Here is a 17,713-nt window from a genome sequence, read left to right as displayed (position 1 = left end):
ATGTTTAGGTTGAAGAATCCAATACCTTGTTCCCATACTTCGGGACCATACTTTTAAGACTGTAAACAGTTCCAAGAAATGTTTGCAGTCTCTTCCTGGGAGGCATATTGCCTATGAGATGTACTTTTTTGTTGAAAAAGCAGTGTTTTTATGAAGACATTTTAATCTATTATTTTCTTGTGTTTACTGTAATGTTTTGTATTCCATACATTGTAGCCTGTTTTGCTTTTATGATGGTCTTTCAATCATTGAAGTAAGTTTTTTTTTAAACTGTTTTTTCATGACCACTCCTATGTTTTGTTACATTGTATGTAATTTTGTTGACTTTTTAACTAACTTATAGCGTGTCGTTTTTGGCTATGTAACTAACTCTCCCAGCTTTTGCATAAAGCATAAACCTATTTTTAACCAACAATACCTTTAGCAAGCCCCTTGTTAAGTGATTAATAATTTCTTGAAAAATACATTTTCTAAACTCTGTAATGCTTAAATATTTCAAATGCCACCTCCAAGCTTTTTAATCTCTGAAAAGTACTAGTTTTTGAACGTGGGCTTTAATATGCTCTTTATGATCTTGAATTTTCAGCACTCACCTGTTAACCCACAACTTTTTTTTTTTTACTGCATTTTTCACTGAATTTATTTCCACAAATGTATAGATGGTGGGATTGGAGCAAGGATATAGTAAGGGGGGGGGTTCAGTAGGTAAGGTAGAGGGTGCGGGGTTCTATCCCCTTATTTTTCAGTAAAATAATATAGATGTTTTTACTTGCGGACAAAAACGTGTGTTTTTCTAACATAAAGCCGATTTTTCTTAGCCGAAAATGTCCTCAGAGAAATGTATTTTGTTGAGCCATTCCAACAGACAGAATATTGCCATCGTGGCCGTTTTTCTAAGAATTAGCTAATATTTTGCTCAAATGCAAATGCTGTGCAGAAAAGCATGGACACTGGTGGAAGATTTTGTGATATGGGCCAAGGTTTTCAGCATTCAGCACAAGCACTTCCAAAATAATCCAAGCCACTTGGATTTCTATAATAAATACACACCAACGATGTGATTAGCAATAATAATTAATATGCGCTGCATGGGTTTATAAGAAATCACAGGTGCAGATGTGGGCGCAGGGTCCACAATAATAAAAGGAAATCAAGTCCCCACTGCGCTCACTAATTAATACATGTATTTAAGGGCCCATGATGACAGTACTTGTTGGTATCCTCTAGACATTGATCCGTTTCACACTTACATCCAAGCAGAGGTACACGCTGTCAGTGCAAAAGTAATCAAATCAGACCTAAGCTATTAATAAGTTTCTGTTAAACTGAACCTATCGAACCAAACTTACACATGTTTCATGCTCATAGCCTATATAAGGCCACATAGGTACTTCTTCAAGGAAATTAAAATCATAATAGGAAGTGTTTTACAACGTATATGATATAAGTCATTTATAACACGCCTGTACACAAGTGTTTCTAGGCGCAACAAGACAAGGGAGGGAAGACAGAGAGAGGACAATACAAATGATCTTACTAGGCCTTGTGATATTCAGATTGTGCAAGTGCAACGGTGCCGAAGTGTGAGGGGAAGTGCCAGGGAGAAGGAGGGGAAGTGCAGTCAGGGCAGCAATGCTCTGAGTAAGTGCACCAAGGGCAGCAATGCTCTGGGTAAGTGCAAGGAGGCAGGGGACTGTAGAGGTAACCGTTACAGTCCCTAAGTGCACTGTGGCCCCGAGGCACTGCAGGGGAGACTGATCATGGAGGAGCCTGAAACCCATTATGCTCAGAGGGTAGCCAGGCAGCCAGTAGGTGCGGCAGACCAGTAGGTCAGCAACGGAGGGAGAGAGAGAAAGCAGAGGAGAATAGGAAGGCTTCAGCTGCTTCCGGAACTTCAGGTGTTCTGGCTCAAGTTTGAGAGGGAGAGGGAGGCCATTACAGAGGGAGGCACCTACAGAAGAGAAAGGTCTACCCCCCACTCTCTGCCTTGTGAAGCATCTGACCCTCAGAGAGTTGGAGGTAGTTGAGCGAAGAGCTCGAGAAGGAAGGCATTTTGTAAGAGAGGACTGGATGTAGTGCGTGCCCCGGCCCCAGAAAGCCTTGTGGAGAATGCAGAGGATCTTGAACATGATCCTTGCAGCCACGGGCAGCCAGTGGTGAGATGTCAGTGCTGGAGAGGTACGGTGCCTAGGCCTGAGGCCAAGGATAAATCTTGCAGTCCTGTTGAGGATTAGTAGCAGGGGGCGGAGAGTAGAGGAAGGCAGATTGAGAAAGAGGCTGTTGCAGTAGTCCAGCTTAGAGAGAACCAGGGCTCTGGAGACAGTGAGCTTCTGGGGAAAGTGAGAAAAGGAAGAATACCTCTGAGGAGTTGCAGCTGGTAGTGGGACTTCTTAGCAAGGTCCAAGATGTGAGGAGAGAAGGAGAGAGTGGGGTCAAAGATGACACCAAGGTTTTTTGCCTCACAGGAAGGCAAAGGAAGAGGGCCCAAGGATGGCGGCCTGAATGTGAGGGGGGAAGTGGGAGCAGGGATCCCAATGAGAAGGATCTCATTCTTACTGGCATTAAGGCAGAGATCATTGGAGGTGCACCAATCCTGAATCACAGAAAGACAGTCAGGAATGAACGAGAGAGAAGAGGAGGCTGAGGGGAGCCTGGAAGAAAGCTGGGTGTCATCTGCGTTAACACTGAAAGTTAGAGGAGAAAGTAGAGATCAGTTGGGCCAAAGGGTAGACATTAAAGAGCCAGGGAGAGAGGTTAGAGCCCTGGAGCACACAACATGTGGAGAGGGAGGTGGTGGAGAGAAAGGAGCCAAGTTGGACCTGAGAGGGCCGGTCCGAGAGGAAGGAGGTCAACCAATCTGAGGCCTGATCCGTGATGACCAGGATCTCACAGAGTTGATTGATCCGGATGGCGTGATTGACCGTGTCTAAGGCAGAGGAAAGGGTAAGTAGGATGAGGACAGAAGGAAGGATGGAGTCAAGATTAGAGAGCAGATCTTCACGGTTGTTCAGGAGAGCAGTTTCCGTGCCTCTGGCTGCTCTGAAGCCAAACTGATAGTCATGAAGGCAACCTTCAGATTCAGTATGGTGTGTAAGCTGGGAGATGGGCAGCCTTTCCAGGAGTTTGCCCAGGAATGGTGTGATAGAGATTGAGCGATAGTTTGCCAGGCAGGTAGGATCGGCAGAAGGCTTTTTATGGAGGGGGTGCACAAGGGAGCGCTTTAGGAGAGAGGGGAAGGATCCAGTGGAGAAAGAGGGATTGCAGAAATCGGTTAAGGCTGGAGTGGGGGTGTGGTCCTTGATGGTTCTAGAGGAGCAGGGTGGAACCTGTTTGGAAGACACTTTCATAGATCAGGCTTGTCTAGAAACCTTGTCAGTTGTTGCCAAGGAGAAAGGAGGAGGAGAATGAGAGGCGGCTGGCAGGGGGGACCAGGAGAGGTAGGAGAGGAAGAGGAGAGCGAGGATTTCCTGAGTTTTAGTGCTGAAATGAGCAGTTTGAGCCATACAGAGAGCCTGGGAGAGAACAAGAGAGGTGGAGACTGCAGCACGATTGGCCAGCTCCTTGCAGATTTTAAAGAGTGTGGCTGTGTTGTGAGAGGCGGCAGAGCCGGAGGCTTGGAGTTGGACTCTCTTATTGGACAGGAGAGAGACTCTGTATTGCCTTTGGAGCAGACAGCAGGCCAGTATGTCAGAGGATGTGCTCGAAACCCTCCACTTCCTCTCAGCCACCATGCACTTGCGTTTCAAGGTGGCAAGGTCGGAGTCATACCAAGAGTTGTACTTGCTGGTAGCCTTCAGGCGGATTCTCATGATAGGGGCAAGGATGTCCAGAGTGTTGGAGATAGAAATATGCAGGTTAGAGAGGGCTGTGTCAGAGTGTGAGTAGGGGAGCAGAGAAAGTAGCGCCAAAGGCATCCACTGACACATGCTTCATGGGCCGAATGACCGAGAAGGTAGGTGGTAGTGCTGGGGTGGGCTTTGTCAGAGGGACAGAGAGTTTCAGGTGAGAGGAAAGCAGAAAGTGGTCAGTCCAAGAGAGAAGAGTGGTGAGAGGGTTAGAGAGGGGGATGTGTGAGGAGATGAGAACATCCAAAGTGTGTCTGGCAGAGTGTGTCGGATCAGAGGGTAGAATGGAGAGAGAGGGAGTTTTGCAGAGGTTGTGGAAGAGCCCAGAGGAGGGATTAGAAGTATCCAGGTGGATGTTGAGGTTTCCAAGGAGGAAAAGTTGAGAGGTAGAGGCAAGGAGAGAAGGGGAGAGGTCAGCCCACTCTGAGAGGAATAGGGCAACCGGGTCAGGTGGCCTGTAGATGGTGGCCACAGGTAGAGAGAGGCCGGGAGAGATAAAGAGCCTGCAGACCAGGCATTCAAAGGAGGAGTAGGCCTGCATAGGAATGACAGAAGCAGGGATCCACTCCAGGAAGATCAGAGCTGCTCCACCTCTGGGTCGGTTGTTTCTGGGCTCGGAGAGGATCTGGTAGCCATCAGGGAGGAGTGTGTCAAAGCTCACGACAGAGCAGGCAGTGAACCATGTCTCGGTGAGAGGGAGGATATCCAGGTCAAGTTCTTTGAGGAGATGGCAGATTTCAGAGGAGTTTTTGACAGCAGAGCGAGAGTTGAGAGTGGCAACGTGGAGCAGGTTGCCATATTTGAAAGACTTGGGGTGGTGTACAGGCTTGAGGTACAACCAGCGGAAGTGGTAAAGAGGCTCGAGAGTGGGCAGAGGTGGTAGCAGGAGGTGGCATAGGAGCCAGAGAGGAGGAGGCAGGTGCCAGAGAGATGGTGGGGAAAGGAGCTGGCAGAGGAGCCAGAGAGGTGCTGGTAGGAGTAGCAGGAGAAGGAAGTAAGTTGATAAGACGCAGGAGACGCCTCTCAAAAGGAGGTGATTGGGCTGAGGCCCCTGGACCAAGATATTGCCATTCAGATAGACATTAAGGATGGTCTTGGAGGAGTGGAAGAAGGCCAGAAGGACCTCCCACCATGTGCCCCCATTAATGGGAGCGGAAGAGATCGGAGAGAGAGAGCCGAGACCATGTGAGCGGTCCATAGGTCTAGTGCGGGAACGACAAAGAGGATGTCAGGGAGAGTCTGTCTGGAGGAAGCAGTCGTGTAGGTATCAGCGATAGGGAGGCCTGGGTTGGAGACCAGGATGACCCTCTTGAACTTCTTCCGTCCAGATTTAGTGAGAGGAATAGGATAGTAAATAGAGTAGCAGTTAGAGAAGATGAGGGAAACGGAAAGCGCCATTGGGGTGCTAGGAGGAAAGTGGGAGGAGGGGGTAAAGAGAAGGAGAGACCACTGCCCACAATCCAGGATGCGCAGAGGGGGAGGGTCAGACACTAGGGAACACACAAGAGGAAAAGACAGGTGACGCAAAACAGTAGAAGAAAAAACCCCAAGCTTGGTGGGGACCTAGAGAGTGGAGGAGAGCCTAGGGGGAACAGACACAGAGGCAGCAGACGGGTACACTCCCAGCAGAGTCTTGCCGATGAGACTCCCTAAACAATACCCAGTTACCACAGCAAAGTGGATTAAAACTTTCCTAAAAGGGGAGAAAAGGCTAGGTTTTTAAACACAGCAGCAATGCAGGAAACCGAGATTCAACTTTCCTAAAAAGGGGAAAAGGGACAATTTTTAAATAAAGCAGCAATGCAAAGGACAGCGATTATCCTGGGGAGAAGTTCGGGAAGGCTAAGCAACAGATTACTAAGATGCTTGTGTCTGGTTAGGAAGATAACGAGAAGTGAGAGGGTGGGTCAGTTTAGAGGTGTGCAGTGAGTGCTGCAGCCCCTGACCCCTAACCTAATTGGTTGCAGCAGGCCCCTGACACCGGCCGCAGCTTCTTCAGGGGCCGCCCTTTGCCTTGTGGCCCTTCGCCGCCAGGGGGGCTGCAACGGGCAGAGGCTGCCCTGGATGCCAGAAAAAGTAGAGACCAGTAGCCAATGGGGGATTGGGGGCGGAACACAGGAGGGAAAGTAAACTGAACACTCACAGGAACAGGAAGGAAGGAAGGCACACACAAGGAGCGATGCACGAGGGATGGACAACAAAACGATATTAGCCCAGCAGGATGTTTGGATGCCCTCACCCCAGCACCGACGGTGCAGAAATGTACTAGGACATAGATTTGTGCATGAACTAAATTGTAGTTTATATGGTTGTCGTCTCTATAGAAGAGGGCATGGAAAATAGGTGTGTATAATTACCGTACTAGCCAGAGGTCCATCTAGGCAGCCTTAAAGCAAAGGCATATATTGGGAGCCACCATATCGACAGGCACTGCATGAGCATTAATGAGGAGTAGCAGATAGTGATGTGTCTGACCCTTTATGCCACGTGCACTGCTCAGGAGATGTTCCGACCAGCGGCACCTTCGACGGAAAAGGACACCTACTACATGGCTGGGAGATGGAGGACCTCTTATATCAGAAACAGTGGTTCTTTCCATTTGCGGGAATTGCTCGCTATAAAGAATCTCTGGATTTGAGGAAAAAAATGCCTATTTTCTAAATGCATATATATTTTTACCTCCCTAAAATTGCCGCGTCGCGAATGAGAACATTTACTCCCAACTTCCCAAAACAGGGCGTAAACTAACTTCAAATGTGCATCTTAAGCCGTGGTCACAATGGCGGAATGGATTCAGCCATACTCGCAGGCACGCCATGGGTTTAGCAATAATGAGAGGCGGGTAATGGATGCCGCCATATGCACAAGCACAGTATGGGTCGAGCTATTAGCTCATTAATCACATGCCTTTCTTTGGTTTCCCAGAAATCACAGCCACAGTAAGATTTTCCAATCACAGGCATTCTGTAGATCCTGCAGTCACAGACATTAGGGGTAGGGTTCGAAATTGAGGGGAGCTCAGAGCTATTTATGCCCACCTGTAGCCTAGAAGAACCTGGTTAGCTTGACACCGAGTTACCAGGAGATTCCTTTGGCTCCCCAGGTCATCTGATGCCAAACAAACACACCTGTGTGAATTTAACTCTGGACATTTGGGACAATCTATAAATAAAAATTAGGACACATCTATGTGACATTTAAAGCGTATAGGGTGGTGTCATAAATAATGGATGCAATTATATGTTTGCATCCTATGTGGAAGTTAGATTGGCGGAACGCTCTGTTTCCCAGTGGTAGCTCATGGTCCCGGGTTAAAGCTGGATACCCAGGAGCTGCTTTTAGCTCCTGCTTATCCAATTTTAATTTCAATCTCTGAGGGGTCACTCGGTCATTGCCATAGCAATCATAAGCACTGTTGTTTCCATCATTCACTGAAAGCCTTTTGCAGACTCAACAACTATCCTACACAGGTATGGGTAGAACAATAATCAGAGCCACGCGGGATCCGATGTAATTACAGACAATGGTGCACTCCCTATGTTTTAAAACCCTGCCACTTCTCCCTCAGCCCATGTAAACACCTTATCTTTACTATTGGAAGGACCTTAGGTGGACCTTTCTAACCAGTAGTCCTGGCCGTGGTGGTAACTGGTCCTTACTGGCTGTCTTTGGTGTGCCACCAGAGATGTAGTAGTTTGGTGGCAGCCCCACTGCTGTATCCTGACTGCTGCAATGTTTCACAAAAAGCAGCGTCCCAGTGCCGCCTCTTCACTTGCTGCCATCAGCTAAGGTCTATCAGGTGCCATAGAAAGGTGTCTTTCTTCGTTAGGAAGGAGCTCTATTTCAATTCCTCTGGCAGCCATGTTTGTTGTTTTTTTGTAGCAAAGGAAACATGTTTGCACTTAGTAGCGTGAATATCATACTGTCATTGAATTTAAGAAAGATACCCGGGTGTTTCCACCCAGGTGATAATAGCCTTAAAGCTGCAGTGGGGTCTATACTGGGGCTTTAGGACACCAGAGAACGTTTTGAATACCAACACGTAACCGGCCTTTAATGCTCCGTTAGGGCGTTTAACACCCAGTGTAGCCCGCATCAGCAGGCTTTCGGGCTATATTATTGTGCAGTTTTGTAGTTCACGACACGGAGAAACAGCCTATGTTGGGGCTCTACATCTACACACGGATGTCGTTAAGGTGATAGTGCTGTTAAAACGCGTTTCTATTGCCAGGTAAAGGCTGCCCTGGGGGTGGAAGTGGCATCTGGTCATGTAGTTGTTTCTTGTGGAACTATGAGACCTGATTTCTAATCCTCACTCCCACATTTCACCAAATAGGGGGATCCTTGAGGAGTCACTTTATCCGCCTTAAGAATCCCTTTCTGCCAAAATTAGGATCCGTTGGAATAAGCCATACACTGCTATATACGTACTATATAAATTGAAGACATTAGCACATCCAAGCTGTTGCGTGCTTTATAAATGTTAATAAATAAATAATAAATAAATAAATGATGCAGATCTTCTGTCCGGGTGTGGTGGAATCTTCTTGGTCCTGCTTCTAGGATGATGTGTTCATTTGCCCACGTTCGACCGAGCCCAGGTATCCACTGGGACTCCTCCAAGACCCCTTTAGGCTCAGCGCTGTATTAATGCAGGTGCGCGGTCGTACAAGATGTCTTCCTCACTGCACACTGTTGGCTTCTGACCCCCTCCCCTGTGCTAACCACGTCTTCCTTTACAGGAAACTAAAGGAGGATCCCTGGCTGCGGAAGGTTTTTATTCGGTGTCATTGCATGATTGTAAAGGGTAACTGTCTTTTTGTTCAGGGGAACAAGCAGGTCATTGATCCGGGCACACCTGTGAGAGCCAATCAACAAGGCCTTTGTATCACATCGCACATATAAGCTTTTCATTGAAACCTGATCTTCACGTGTCTGTTTCAGTTATTAAAGGCATGCTATAATTATGCATTACAGGGGAAATACTTTGAAATCCAGTTTAGCCCAGGTGGCGAACCAGACGGCGGAAAGATCTCCAACTTCCTCCTGGAAAAGTCTCGTGTGGTGATGAGGAATCCCGGAGAACGCTGCTTTCACATCTTCTATCAGGTCAGTTGTTCAATTGAAAGCATGTTGTGTTTGTTTAGTTTTGGCTATTAGGTGGTGCGCCACCTATAAGTAAAATCTATTGCATTAGAGTACAGCTATGGAGAAATGGCATATGAGGAGGAACACAAAGCTGTTGTTGTATGTAGGTGTTGTTCGGCTATTTAGCCACCCAGTGACTGCCAGGGCCTTGTTTATCCCTATCGCCATTCCCACCCACTTCCTGCCTCTCCCCACCCAAAACACACCTTCCTGGGATTTCTTTGAGCTAAAATGATCAATCTTCACCATCAAACTGTGTGCTCGAAGTGCCTGCCAGTGTTTTTCAAAGCAGTCTTCTGAGAGCAATGACTCAATTGGAGCAGTACATCCACTACTGGTGTAATAAAGATGTCTTACTCAGTTCTGCCTTCAGCCACTCCATTTACAAGCACTATGCGTGTCCTTGGCTGAAGTCCTGTAAAAAACAGGCATTGGCAAAGCAAAGCATTTTGGCTTGTTATTTTGGGCATTTGCCATGCATTACCGTTAGATGTCCAGGTACCCGCACCATTTTGCAGATGCTACCATCGATGGCCAGTTTAAACCACTATGGCAGTGTGTGGCAAATGCCCTATGCAAAAGCCAAAACGGTTGTCATTGCCAATGCTTGTTTTATGTCGGCCTTCGTACATGTCTCATGAACACCTGAATTGCAGCTTGCCTCTTATGCCCTCTGACCCTGCTGCTGATCCCTGCCAGAGTCTAGAATGTCTTGCACCCTCAGCAAACTTGATATTTCACACATGGTTCCAAGCTCCTAACTCTGGCCTGGATGGACAGATCAGTGGTTCCCTTCCCCAGGCATTTCCTGAAATCGTGGCTTCCTCAGTGGTAATATCGAATCAGAGCCTGCCTTAGGGGAGGGCGGGCCAGGCAACCATCAGTGGCGCCACGCCCCCCAGGCCGCCATTAGCCCCCGCCACGCCAGCTCGGGGGAGTCTTTCAAGGGCTCCCCTGAGCTGGCATAGTGAGAGCAGGCGCAGCAGTCACCCCTTTGTTATTAAATGCGCCCGCTGCGGCGGGACACATTTAATAACAATAGGGTGCTGATGCTTTGCATCAACGCCCTATTCAGATGATTACCTCCTCGCTCCGACACAGGAGCGAGGCAGTTTTCATTGGACTAGAGCGCTCATGCGCCCTATTCCAGTGATTAACCCCCTGCAAGGTGCCCGAGTGAGGAGGTTAAAAAAAAGAAAAGTGGAGCATCCTGCCCAAGTCCCTCAGGCCCGCCCGCTCCCTGTGGACCAGGGGCGTGCAGGGAGGAGGGCGGCAATTCGCCCAGGGCGATGGTGCCCCTAAGGCCGGCCCTGTATCGAATCTACTCTGACAGTGCAGGGATCTGCGCGGAGCGAGAAGGAGCTGGAGTCCTTCCCCTGGATCTGCTTCCTGTGTCACCGCAGTGATTTGCTGGGCGGTGGCCAGAGGTGCTCCCCGCCACTCCTCTTTCAACCCTTGCAACTGCAAAACTGAACGCCCCCGAAGGCGTGAGCCAGGTCAGAGTTCTAAATTGCAGGGGACACACGGCTGGTCCAACTGGAAAGGCACACACCCTTTGCCTGCAGCCGGTAGTAAAAAAATTGAAGCTAAGCAAATTCAAACTTCTCTGACAGCGTAATTGGCCTAACAGTCTTCCTGCAGGAGCAGAGCTTTCTGGCTAAAAACAACAGGGCGCAGGAAGTAGGACCTTGGGGGAGGAGCAGGTGGGATGGGAGGAAGAGAGAATGTAAACAGAGACAAGTGTCAGAGAATGCGGCCAAGGACTGGGAGAGTGGGCGCAGAAAGGAAGAGCAGAAACTGAGAGTAAGAAAAGGCGCATAATTGCACAGACTTGCTGGAGGGCAGAGACCAGGAGAGAGGAACAGGGGAAGTGTAGACATATTTGGAGAGAGGGTAAAAGAAGGAAAAAAAAGGAGAGACAAAACATTTCTGCACAATTCTTCAATTTCGCAAATCTGTCAAAACATGGCTCTCAACAACACCTGACCAAGGCCTAATTGCAATAGACGCACATACCTACGCACAGACCTCACAGTACTGCGCCACTGTTAAAAGATGCCAGCCCAATTGCTGGCTACCCACACTCTGTACAGCGCTCTGCTGCTCTCGAACTAGGTCCGCGCTTTAAACAATATAAATAAAAAAGAGCGCATATTGATGCAAGAACAGAGCCTGACAAGAGAGGGCACAGACAGCTTAAACAACGGCATTAACCACAGCTTGATGGGGCACAATCAGGAAGAAGAAACAGAACAGTGAAGGGGGGCGCAGACAACTGAGGCTGCTGTCAATGGCATAGAGAGTGCCCACATTGGGTGGTGAGAGAAGGCTCATAAAGTGAGGACATAAGAGTACAAAGAGTGTGCAGACAGCTAGGGGGAGTGGCCACATGCTTATGGGATTTCGAAATACTACGGTGAAGGCACCAGCTATGAGAAATGCCCGACGTTATGAGTGAGGGCACAGGTTATGCGAAATGCCTGAGGCTATGACTAGTGAGGGCAAAGGTTAAGAGTGAGGACACAGGTTAGGAGAAAAGCCTGAGGTTATTAGTGAGGGCACAGGTTATGAGTGAGGGCACAGGTTGGGAGAAATGCCCGAGGTTATGAGTGAGGGCACAGGTTATGAGTGAGGGCACAGGTTATGCGAAATGCCATGGCTATAAGTCAGGGCACAGGTTAGGAGAAATGCCTGAGGCTATGACTAGTGAGGGCAAAGGTTAAGAGTGAGGACACAGGTTAGGAGAAAAGCCTGAGGTTATTAGTGAGGGCACAGGTTATGAGTGAGGGCACAGGTTGGGAGAAATGCCCGAGGTTATGAGTGAGGGCACAGGTTATGAGTGAGGGCACAGGTTATACAAAATGCTCAGGTTGTGAGTGAGGGCACAGGTTATGAGAAATGCCCAAAGTTATGAGTGAGGGCACAGGTTAGGAGAAGTGCCTGAGGCTATGACTAGTGAGGGCACAGGTTATGAGTGAGGCAAAAGGTATGAGAAATGCCTGAGGTTATTAGCACAGCACAGGTTAGTGGTTATGAGTGAGGGCACAGGTAATGAGAAATGCCCGAAGTTATGAGTGAGGGCACAGGTTGGGAGAAATGCCCGAGGTTATGACTAGTGAGGGCGGAGGTTATGAGTGAGGGCACAGGTTATGCGAAATGCCATGGCTATAAGTCAGGGCACAGGTTAGGAGAAATGCCTGAGGCTATGACTAGTGAGGGCAAAGGTTAAGAGTGAGGACACAGGTTAGGAGAAAAGCCTGAGGTTATTAGTGAGGGCACAGGTTATGAGTGAGGGCACAGGTTGGGAGAAATGCCCGAGGTTATGACTAGTGAGGGCGGAGGTTATGAGTGAGGGCACAGGTTATACAAAATGCTCAGGTTGTGAGTGAGGGCACAGGTTATGAGAAATGCCCAAAGGTATGAGTGAGGGCACAGGTTAGGAGAAGTGCCTGAGGCTATGACTAGTGAGGGCACAGGTTATGAGTGAGGCAAAAGGTATGAGAAATGCCGGAGGTTATTAGCACAGCACAGGTTAGTGGTTATGAGTGAGGGCACAGGTAATGAGAAATGCCCGAAGTTATGAGTGAGGGCACAGGTTGCGAAGGCACAGGTTATGAGAAATGGCCACGGTTATGAGTGAGGGCAGAGGTTAGGAGAAATGCCTGAGGCTATGACTAGTGAGGGCAAAGGTTAAGAGTGAGGACACAGGTTAGGAGAAAAGAATGAGGTTATTAGTGAGGGCACAGGTTATGAGTGAGGGCACAAGTTGGGAGAAATGCCCGAGGTTATGACTAGTGAGGGCGGAGGTTATGAGTGAGGGCACAGGTTAGGAGAAATGCTTGAGGTTATGAGGGAGGGCACAGGTTAGGAGAAATGTCAGAAGTTATGAGTGAGGTCACAGGTTATGAGTGAGCGCACAGGTTAGGAGACATGCCAGAGGTTATGAGTGAGGGCACAGGTTATGAGGGAGGGCCCAGTTTAAAAGAAATGCCGAGGTTATGAGTTAGGACAGAGTTTAGGAGGCAGTGCACAGAGAGATGGCATGTTTTACAGATATGCATGTGTCTGACCATTGTTTTCGCCTGCACTGATGTGTTGATGTTTTCAGAGTAGGGGCATCAGCAGTGCCAGAGGTTATGAGTGAGGGCACAGGTTAGGAGAAATGCTGAGGTTATGAGTGAGGGCACAGGATATGAGAAATGCTTTAAGTTATGAGTAAGGGCACAGGTTGTTAGGGCACAGGTTATGGGAAATGGCCAAGGTTATGAATGAGGGCACAGGTTATGAGTGAGGGCACAGGTTAGGAGAAATGCCTGACGTTATGACTAGTGAGGGCACAGGTTATGAGTGAGGGCATAGGTTAGGAGAAATGCCCCAGGTTATGACTAGTGAGGGCACAGGTTATGAGTGAGGGCACAGGTTAGGAGAAATGTGCAATGTTACGAGTGAGGGAAGAGGTCAGGAGAAATGCCTGAGGTTATGACTTGTGAGGGCACAGGTTATAAGTGAGGGCACAGGTTATGACAAATGTTCGAGGTTATGAGTGAGGGCACAGGTTATGAGAAATGCTCGAGGTTATGAGGGAGGGCACAGGTTATGAGAAATTCCTGAGGTTATGGGTGAGGGCACAGGTTAAGAGAAAATGCCCGGGGTTATGACTAGTGAGGGCACAGGTTATTAGGGAGGGCACAGGTTAAGAGAAATGCTCGAGGTTATGAGGGAGGGCACCGGTTAGGAGAAATGCCTGAGGCTATGAGTAAGGGCACAGGTTAGGAGAAATGCCCGAAGTTATGCGTGAGGGCAGAGTTTAGGAGGCAGTGCACAGAGAGACGGCCTGGTTTTACAGATATGCATGTGTCTCCCCATTGTTTTCGTCATGCACTGGTGTGCTGGTGTTTTCAGAGCAGGGGCATCAGCCGTGTATGCCACGCGGAGGAGCTATACTATTGTGTTATCTGATCTGAAGCAGGTCTATGCAATATATCATTTTTGTTAATTACTGGGCGCAGAAAAGTGTGTATTCAAAAAAATATCTATGGTTTTAAAAGTTAAATGTCTTTTTGCTTGCCTAAATGAGAACGACTTGTTTACTCCATGAGAAACGTTTTTCCTCCCACATTCCAAAAGTTAGGATTAAACTACTCCAACCTCAGAATGTTACCTGGATCCCTGCACACCGTGGTAGAGAGGGCACAAGTTAAGTTAAAAGATGCACAGCAGGTTAGAGGGCACAGAACATGAGGCCTGGCACAAATGGAGAGACAGGGCAAAGACAGACAGAGTTTGCAAGGGAGAGAAGAGAATGAATAAAGGGCATTAACTGGTATATAAGGTACAACTAGGAGGGGAAGTGTTGGAGAGTGATTAAGGACAGTCCTCCTTAAACAGAGCACCACCTTAAGGGAAGGAAGGAGGGGGCTGAGGGAGGAAGAGGAGGGGCTAGTAGAGGCCGGGACAGAAGAAGTAGAGGGTAATAAAGAGATGGAGCCATGGATGTATACAACCACGTTCACATGTATGTCGTGCTAAGAGGTCGGGATGTTGTGGGAAGCCGGGGCCTCACATCCCTAATAACGAACACAACAGGAAGCACAGATTCGAGGGCGGGGTGGTACTGTGTAGTGGGGGAGCCCTCAGAGAGCGAGAATAAGCACACTGTGGGACAAAGGGCACCATCTGAGAAAGTGGGTACCTGTTTATCAGTAAGCTGGTAGGGACTGGGAGTGAAGGCAAGCCTATGACTATCGCCTTTGCATGTAGCGCTTTATGCTGGGTTAGGGCTTCTGAATGTTTTAATAATAGGTGGTGGCGTGACCCAATGTAATGATACTGCAGTCATCATCTCTAAGTGCAGGCTGGCCCCATGTCTGAGGCGAGCGCTTAACTATCCACCGAGACATAATAGAGAATGGGGTAGATGGAATAGACTTGGAGAAGAGGTCACTCGCTAGGGAGTGGGGTTCAGTGTAAAGATCCAGTGTATGGACCCCCCAAGGGCTAGGCTTCCCTCGCCTCATGGAAGTGCTCAGCCACCAGAAGGCCCCTTCCTCCCATCCAGTAAACACTATAGAACCTCCACAAACATGATGCTTTCCATTTCAGTCCGCATGTATTGGCCCCTTAGAGTACACGCTTTGGCATGACACAAATGTACGGTCCCAACATGCTTAAAATATGGGGGCATTTTGAAAAAGAGAGTAAATGTTACAAATTGCCTTTTTGTCACCCCCCCCCCAACAGCTAATTGAAGGGGCTTCCACGGAGCAACGAAACAACCTGGGCATCACCACCATCGACTACTACTACTACCTGAGCCAGTCTGGATCCTACAAGGTTGACGACATTAATGACAAGCGGGACTTCCAGGAGACAATGGTGCGTGCTGTCCACTGTGGACTGTGTGGTGCTGTGCTGTGCTTGAATGGTGGAGTCCATGGGCCTCATTACAAGTTTGGCGGTAGCCTTGCCGGTAAAGCCGCCAGGCTGCCGCCAAACTTGCTAATTTTTCCCGGCTCACAGGAATGGGCAATTCCCGGGGTATTACAACCCCGGCGGACCCGGGAATTTCCCATTCCTGGGCGCGGGAAAATATTCTTCCCCATTCGCATTCGAGCCCCACAGGGCTCAATGGGAATGGGGAAGCCGAATGCACCGACACCATTTGTGAATGGTGCCGGTGCATGCAGCATGCTCTGCTCGCAGGTGCTAGTACGCCCGCCAGCTCAGACCTGGCCGGCACAAAGGCACCCGCAAGCAGAATTCGTAGTTTGCCAGTCGGTCCGGTAGTAACGGCACCGGTAGCTTACCAGCCCCGTTAATACTGGACCGGCAAACTTGTAATGAGGCCCCATGTCTTGGAGCGTGGTGTCCAGCAGTCGGATCGGAAGCCCTAAATTCTAATCCTGGCTTCTTTACCTGTCTCTCATGTAAACAAATTCTTTGGTCCTGGGAAAACTATGCAATTCCCCTCTGCCTTGGATCCTTAATCTGCCATTAATTAGACCATCTGGGACGCGGGCTCACATGTGCATTATGAACACTAAACACATCTCTGTTGTACATTGCTTCCTTACATGATCTAGTTGCATGCATTGTGAATATATATAGGTGCTTAGAACAGGCAATGTGTGCTTCAGAGCATGTCATCAAATATAGGGGGGCATCCTATATAATCAGTGAAACTAAAGGCTGGCCCCTGTGTGGATCTATCTCTAGCTACCACCACTATACTATGTACATCTACCCACTGATGCCACCCAGCATCGCATATTGTTGCTTCAAATGTATGTGGGTGCCAAACAGCTGGTGGCACGGGTGGAGAAAGGGATTTGGTTCAACAAAGCTGAATAAGCCATTGACACAGCTCATGACTGACCACGACACATCCAAAGTAGGTCACAAGACTGGGAGTGAAACACATACCAGCAAAGGCTGTCCAGAACCTGGACACCATTATTGAACACTAGGGATGTTAGAAACCTTGTTCACGCAGGTCATTAATTAAGCCATCTTGAACCTGCATGTTGTTTGACATGGGATGGGATCTTCCCATGAAGCACAAATGCGGCCACTGGAGGAAGACAAGGTGCTGTCATGCTTGTATCATGGGAGTGTAATGTACATTGGCCACCACAACATGTTGTGTAGCCTGTTCCTGAAATTTAAACCAAGGGACCATATCCAATGTGCCTTGAAGACCCTGGCTTGGCTCCTACTGAACAACCAGAAGAACGAGTGGTGAGTGTAGTGTCGGGATCAGCTGGCCCCTGCCACATGCAGCATTGAGTGGGAGGTTGCATTCCAGTGAGAATGCTTAGGTCTGACTGGCAATCTCTTTCACATTCGTATGGTTTAGCAAACAAACATATGATGGAGGACATTGGCTGCGCTACAGCGGCACCGCGTACAACTAGGACTTCCTCAAGCTTTTCCTACAAGTTGTAGACAGTGACCTGAATTTCTTTTTATTCTTTGTTTATTGCAATTCCGTTTACAAAAACCTTACACATCAATATAAAACTAAGGAACACATTTCCACAATAACATATTCATACTCATCCATGAATGAACTCAATTATCAAAACTTTATATACAAAATAAATACACAATTTGATATTCATACAATAGACTCAACATTTGATAATGACTCATTGTGTCACAATCACAAATTTCCCCTAATGATACAACATAGCATCAATATTCTTTAAAACCTGTATATAAACGGTTCCCCTAGCATCACAAAAATTGCTTTAATAAAATGGAAGAGTGCAATTATGTGTGCCTGTAAACAGTCGCCACAATCTGTCCGCTTGATGAGTCGATAGATACAGAATAAGTTGGGCTAGCCATCCATGCCTAGGTAAATCAGTGAAAGGGCACTCAAGAATAAAATGCTTCCATGTTTCCTTAGTTTGTTGACATAGTTGACATACACAACTTATTTCGCAATACAGGGACCCCCATACTATCTAGCATGTATAGCATATTTAGCTTGAATCTAAAATAGGTCATCCTAATTCGTCTGTCCGGAAATATATTCAGATTATGAATTTTTCTCACTGTTTGTTTATAGTGTTCATTCATTTTGTAGTTCAGTATTTTGTCATTCTGTTGAGACTATTCCCATAATGTTACTCGATTCGGGTTATAAATTGAGTCTTTGCAATTTAAACCTATATCTTCTAGGACTTCAAAACCTTCCTTGAACATTTTTGTCAAAA

The 17,713-nt window shown here is 47.8% G+C and overlaps 1 protein-coding gene across 5 annotated transcripts in view; it reads left to right on the top strand.

The window, feature by feature from the left end:
- MYO1E (myosin IE) overlaps positions 1-17,713 on the top strand; it is a 933,795-nt gene that overhangs the window by 435,622 nt on the left and 480,460 nt on the right. For all 5 annotated transcript variants that reach the window (XM_069624389.1, XM_069624388.1, XM_069624387.1 and 2 more), the window contains 2 exons: positions 8,823-8,954; positions 15,234-15,368. In XM_069624389.1, the coding sequence (XP_069480490.1) occupies positions 8,823-8,954; positions 15,234-15,368 (267 nt within the window). The remainder of the gene's footprint in view (positions 1-8,822; positions 8,955-15,233; positions 15,369-17,713) is intronic.

Source organism: Ambystoma mexicanum, chromosome 11 (genome assembly GCF_040938575.1).
Source record: "Ambystoma mexicanum isolate Mex_15411 chromosome 11, UKY_AmexF1_1, whole genome shotgun sequence".
NCBI classification, from domain to species: domain Eukaryota; kingdom Metazoa; phylum Chordata; class Amphibia; order Caudata; family Ambystomatidae; genus Ambystoma; species Ambystoma mexicanum.
The sequence above is the reverse complement of the archived record's forward strand: the minus strand, read 5'-3'. Positions and strand labels throughout refer to the sequence as shown.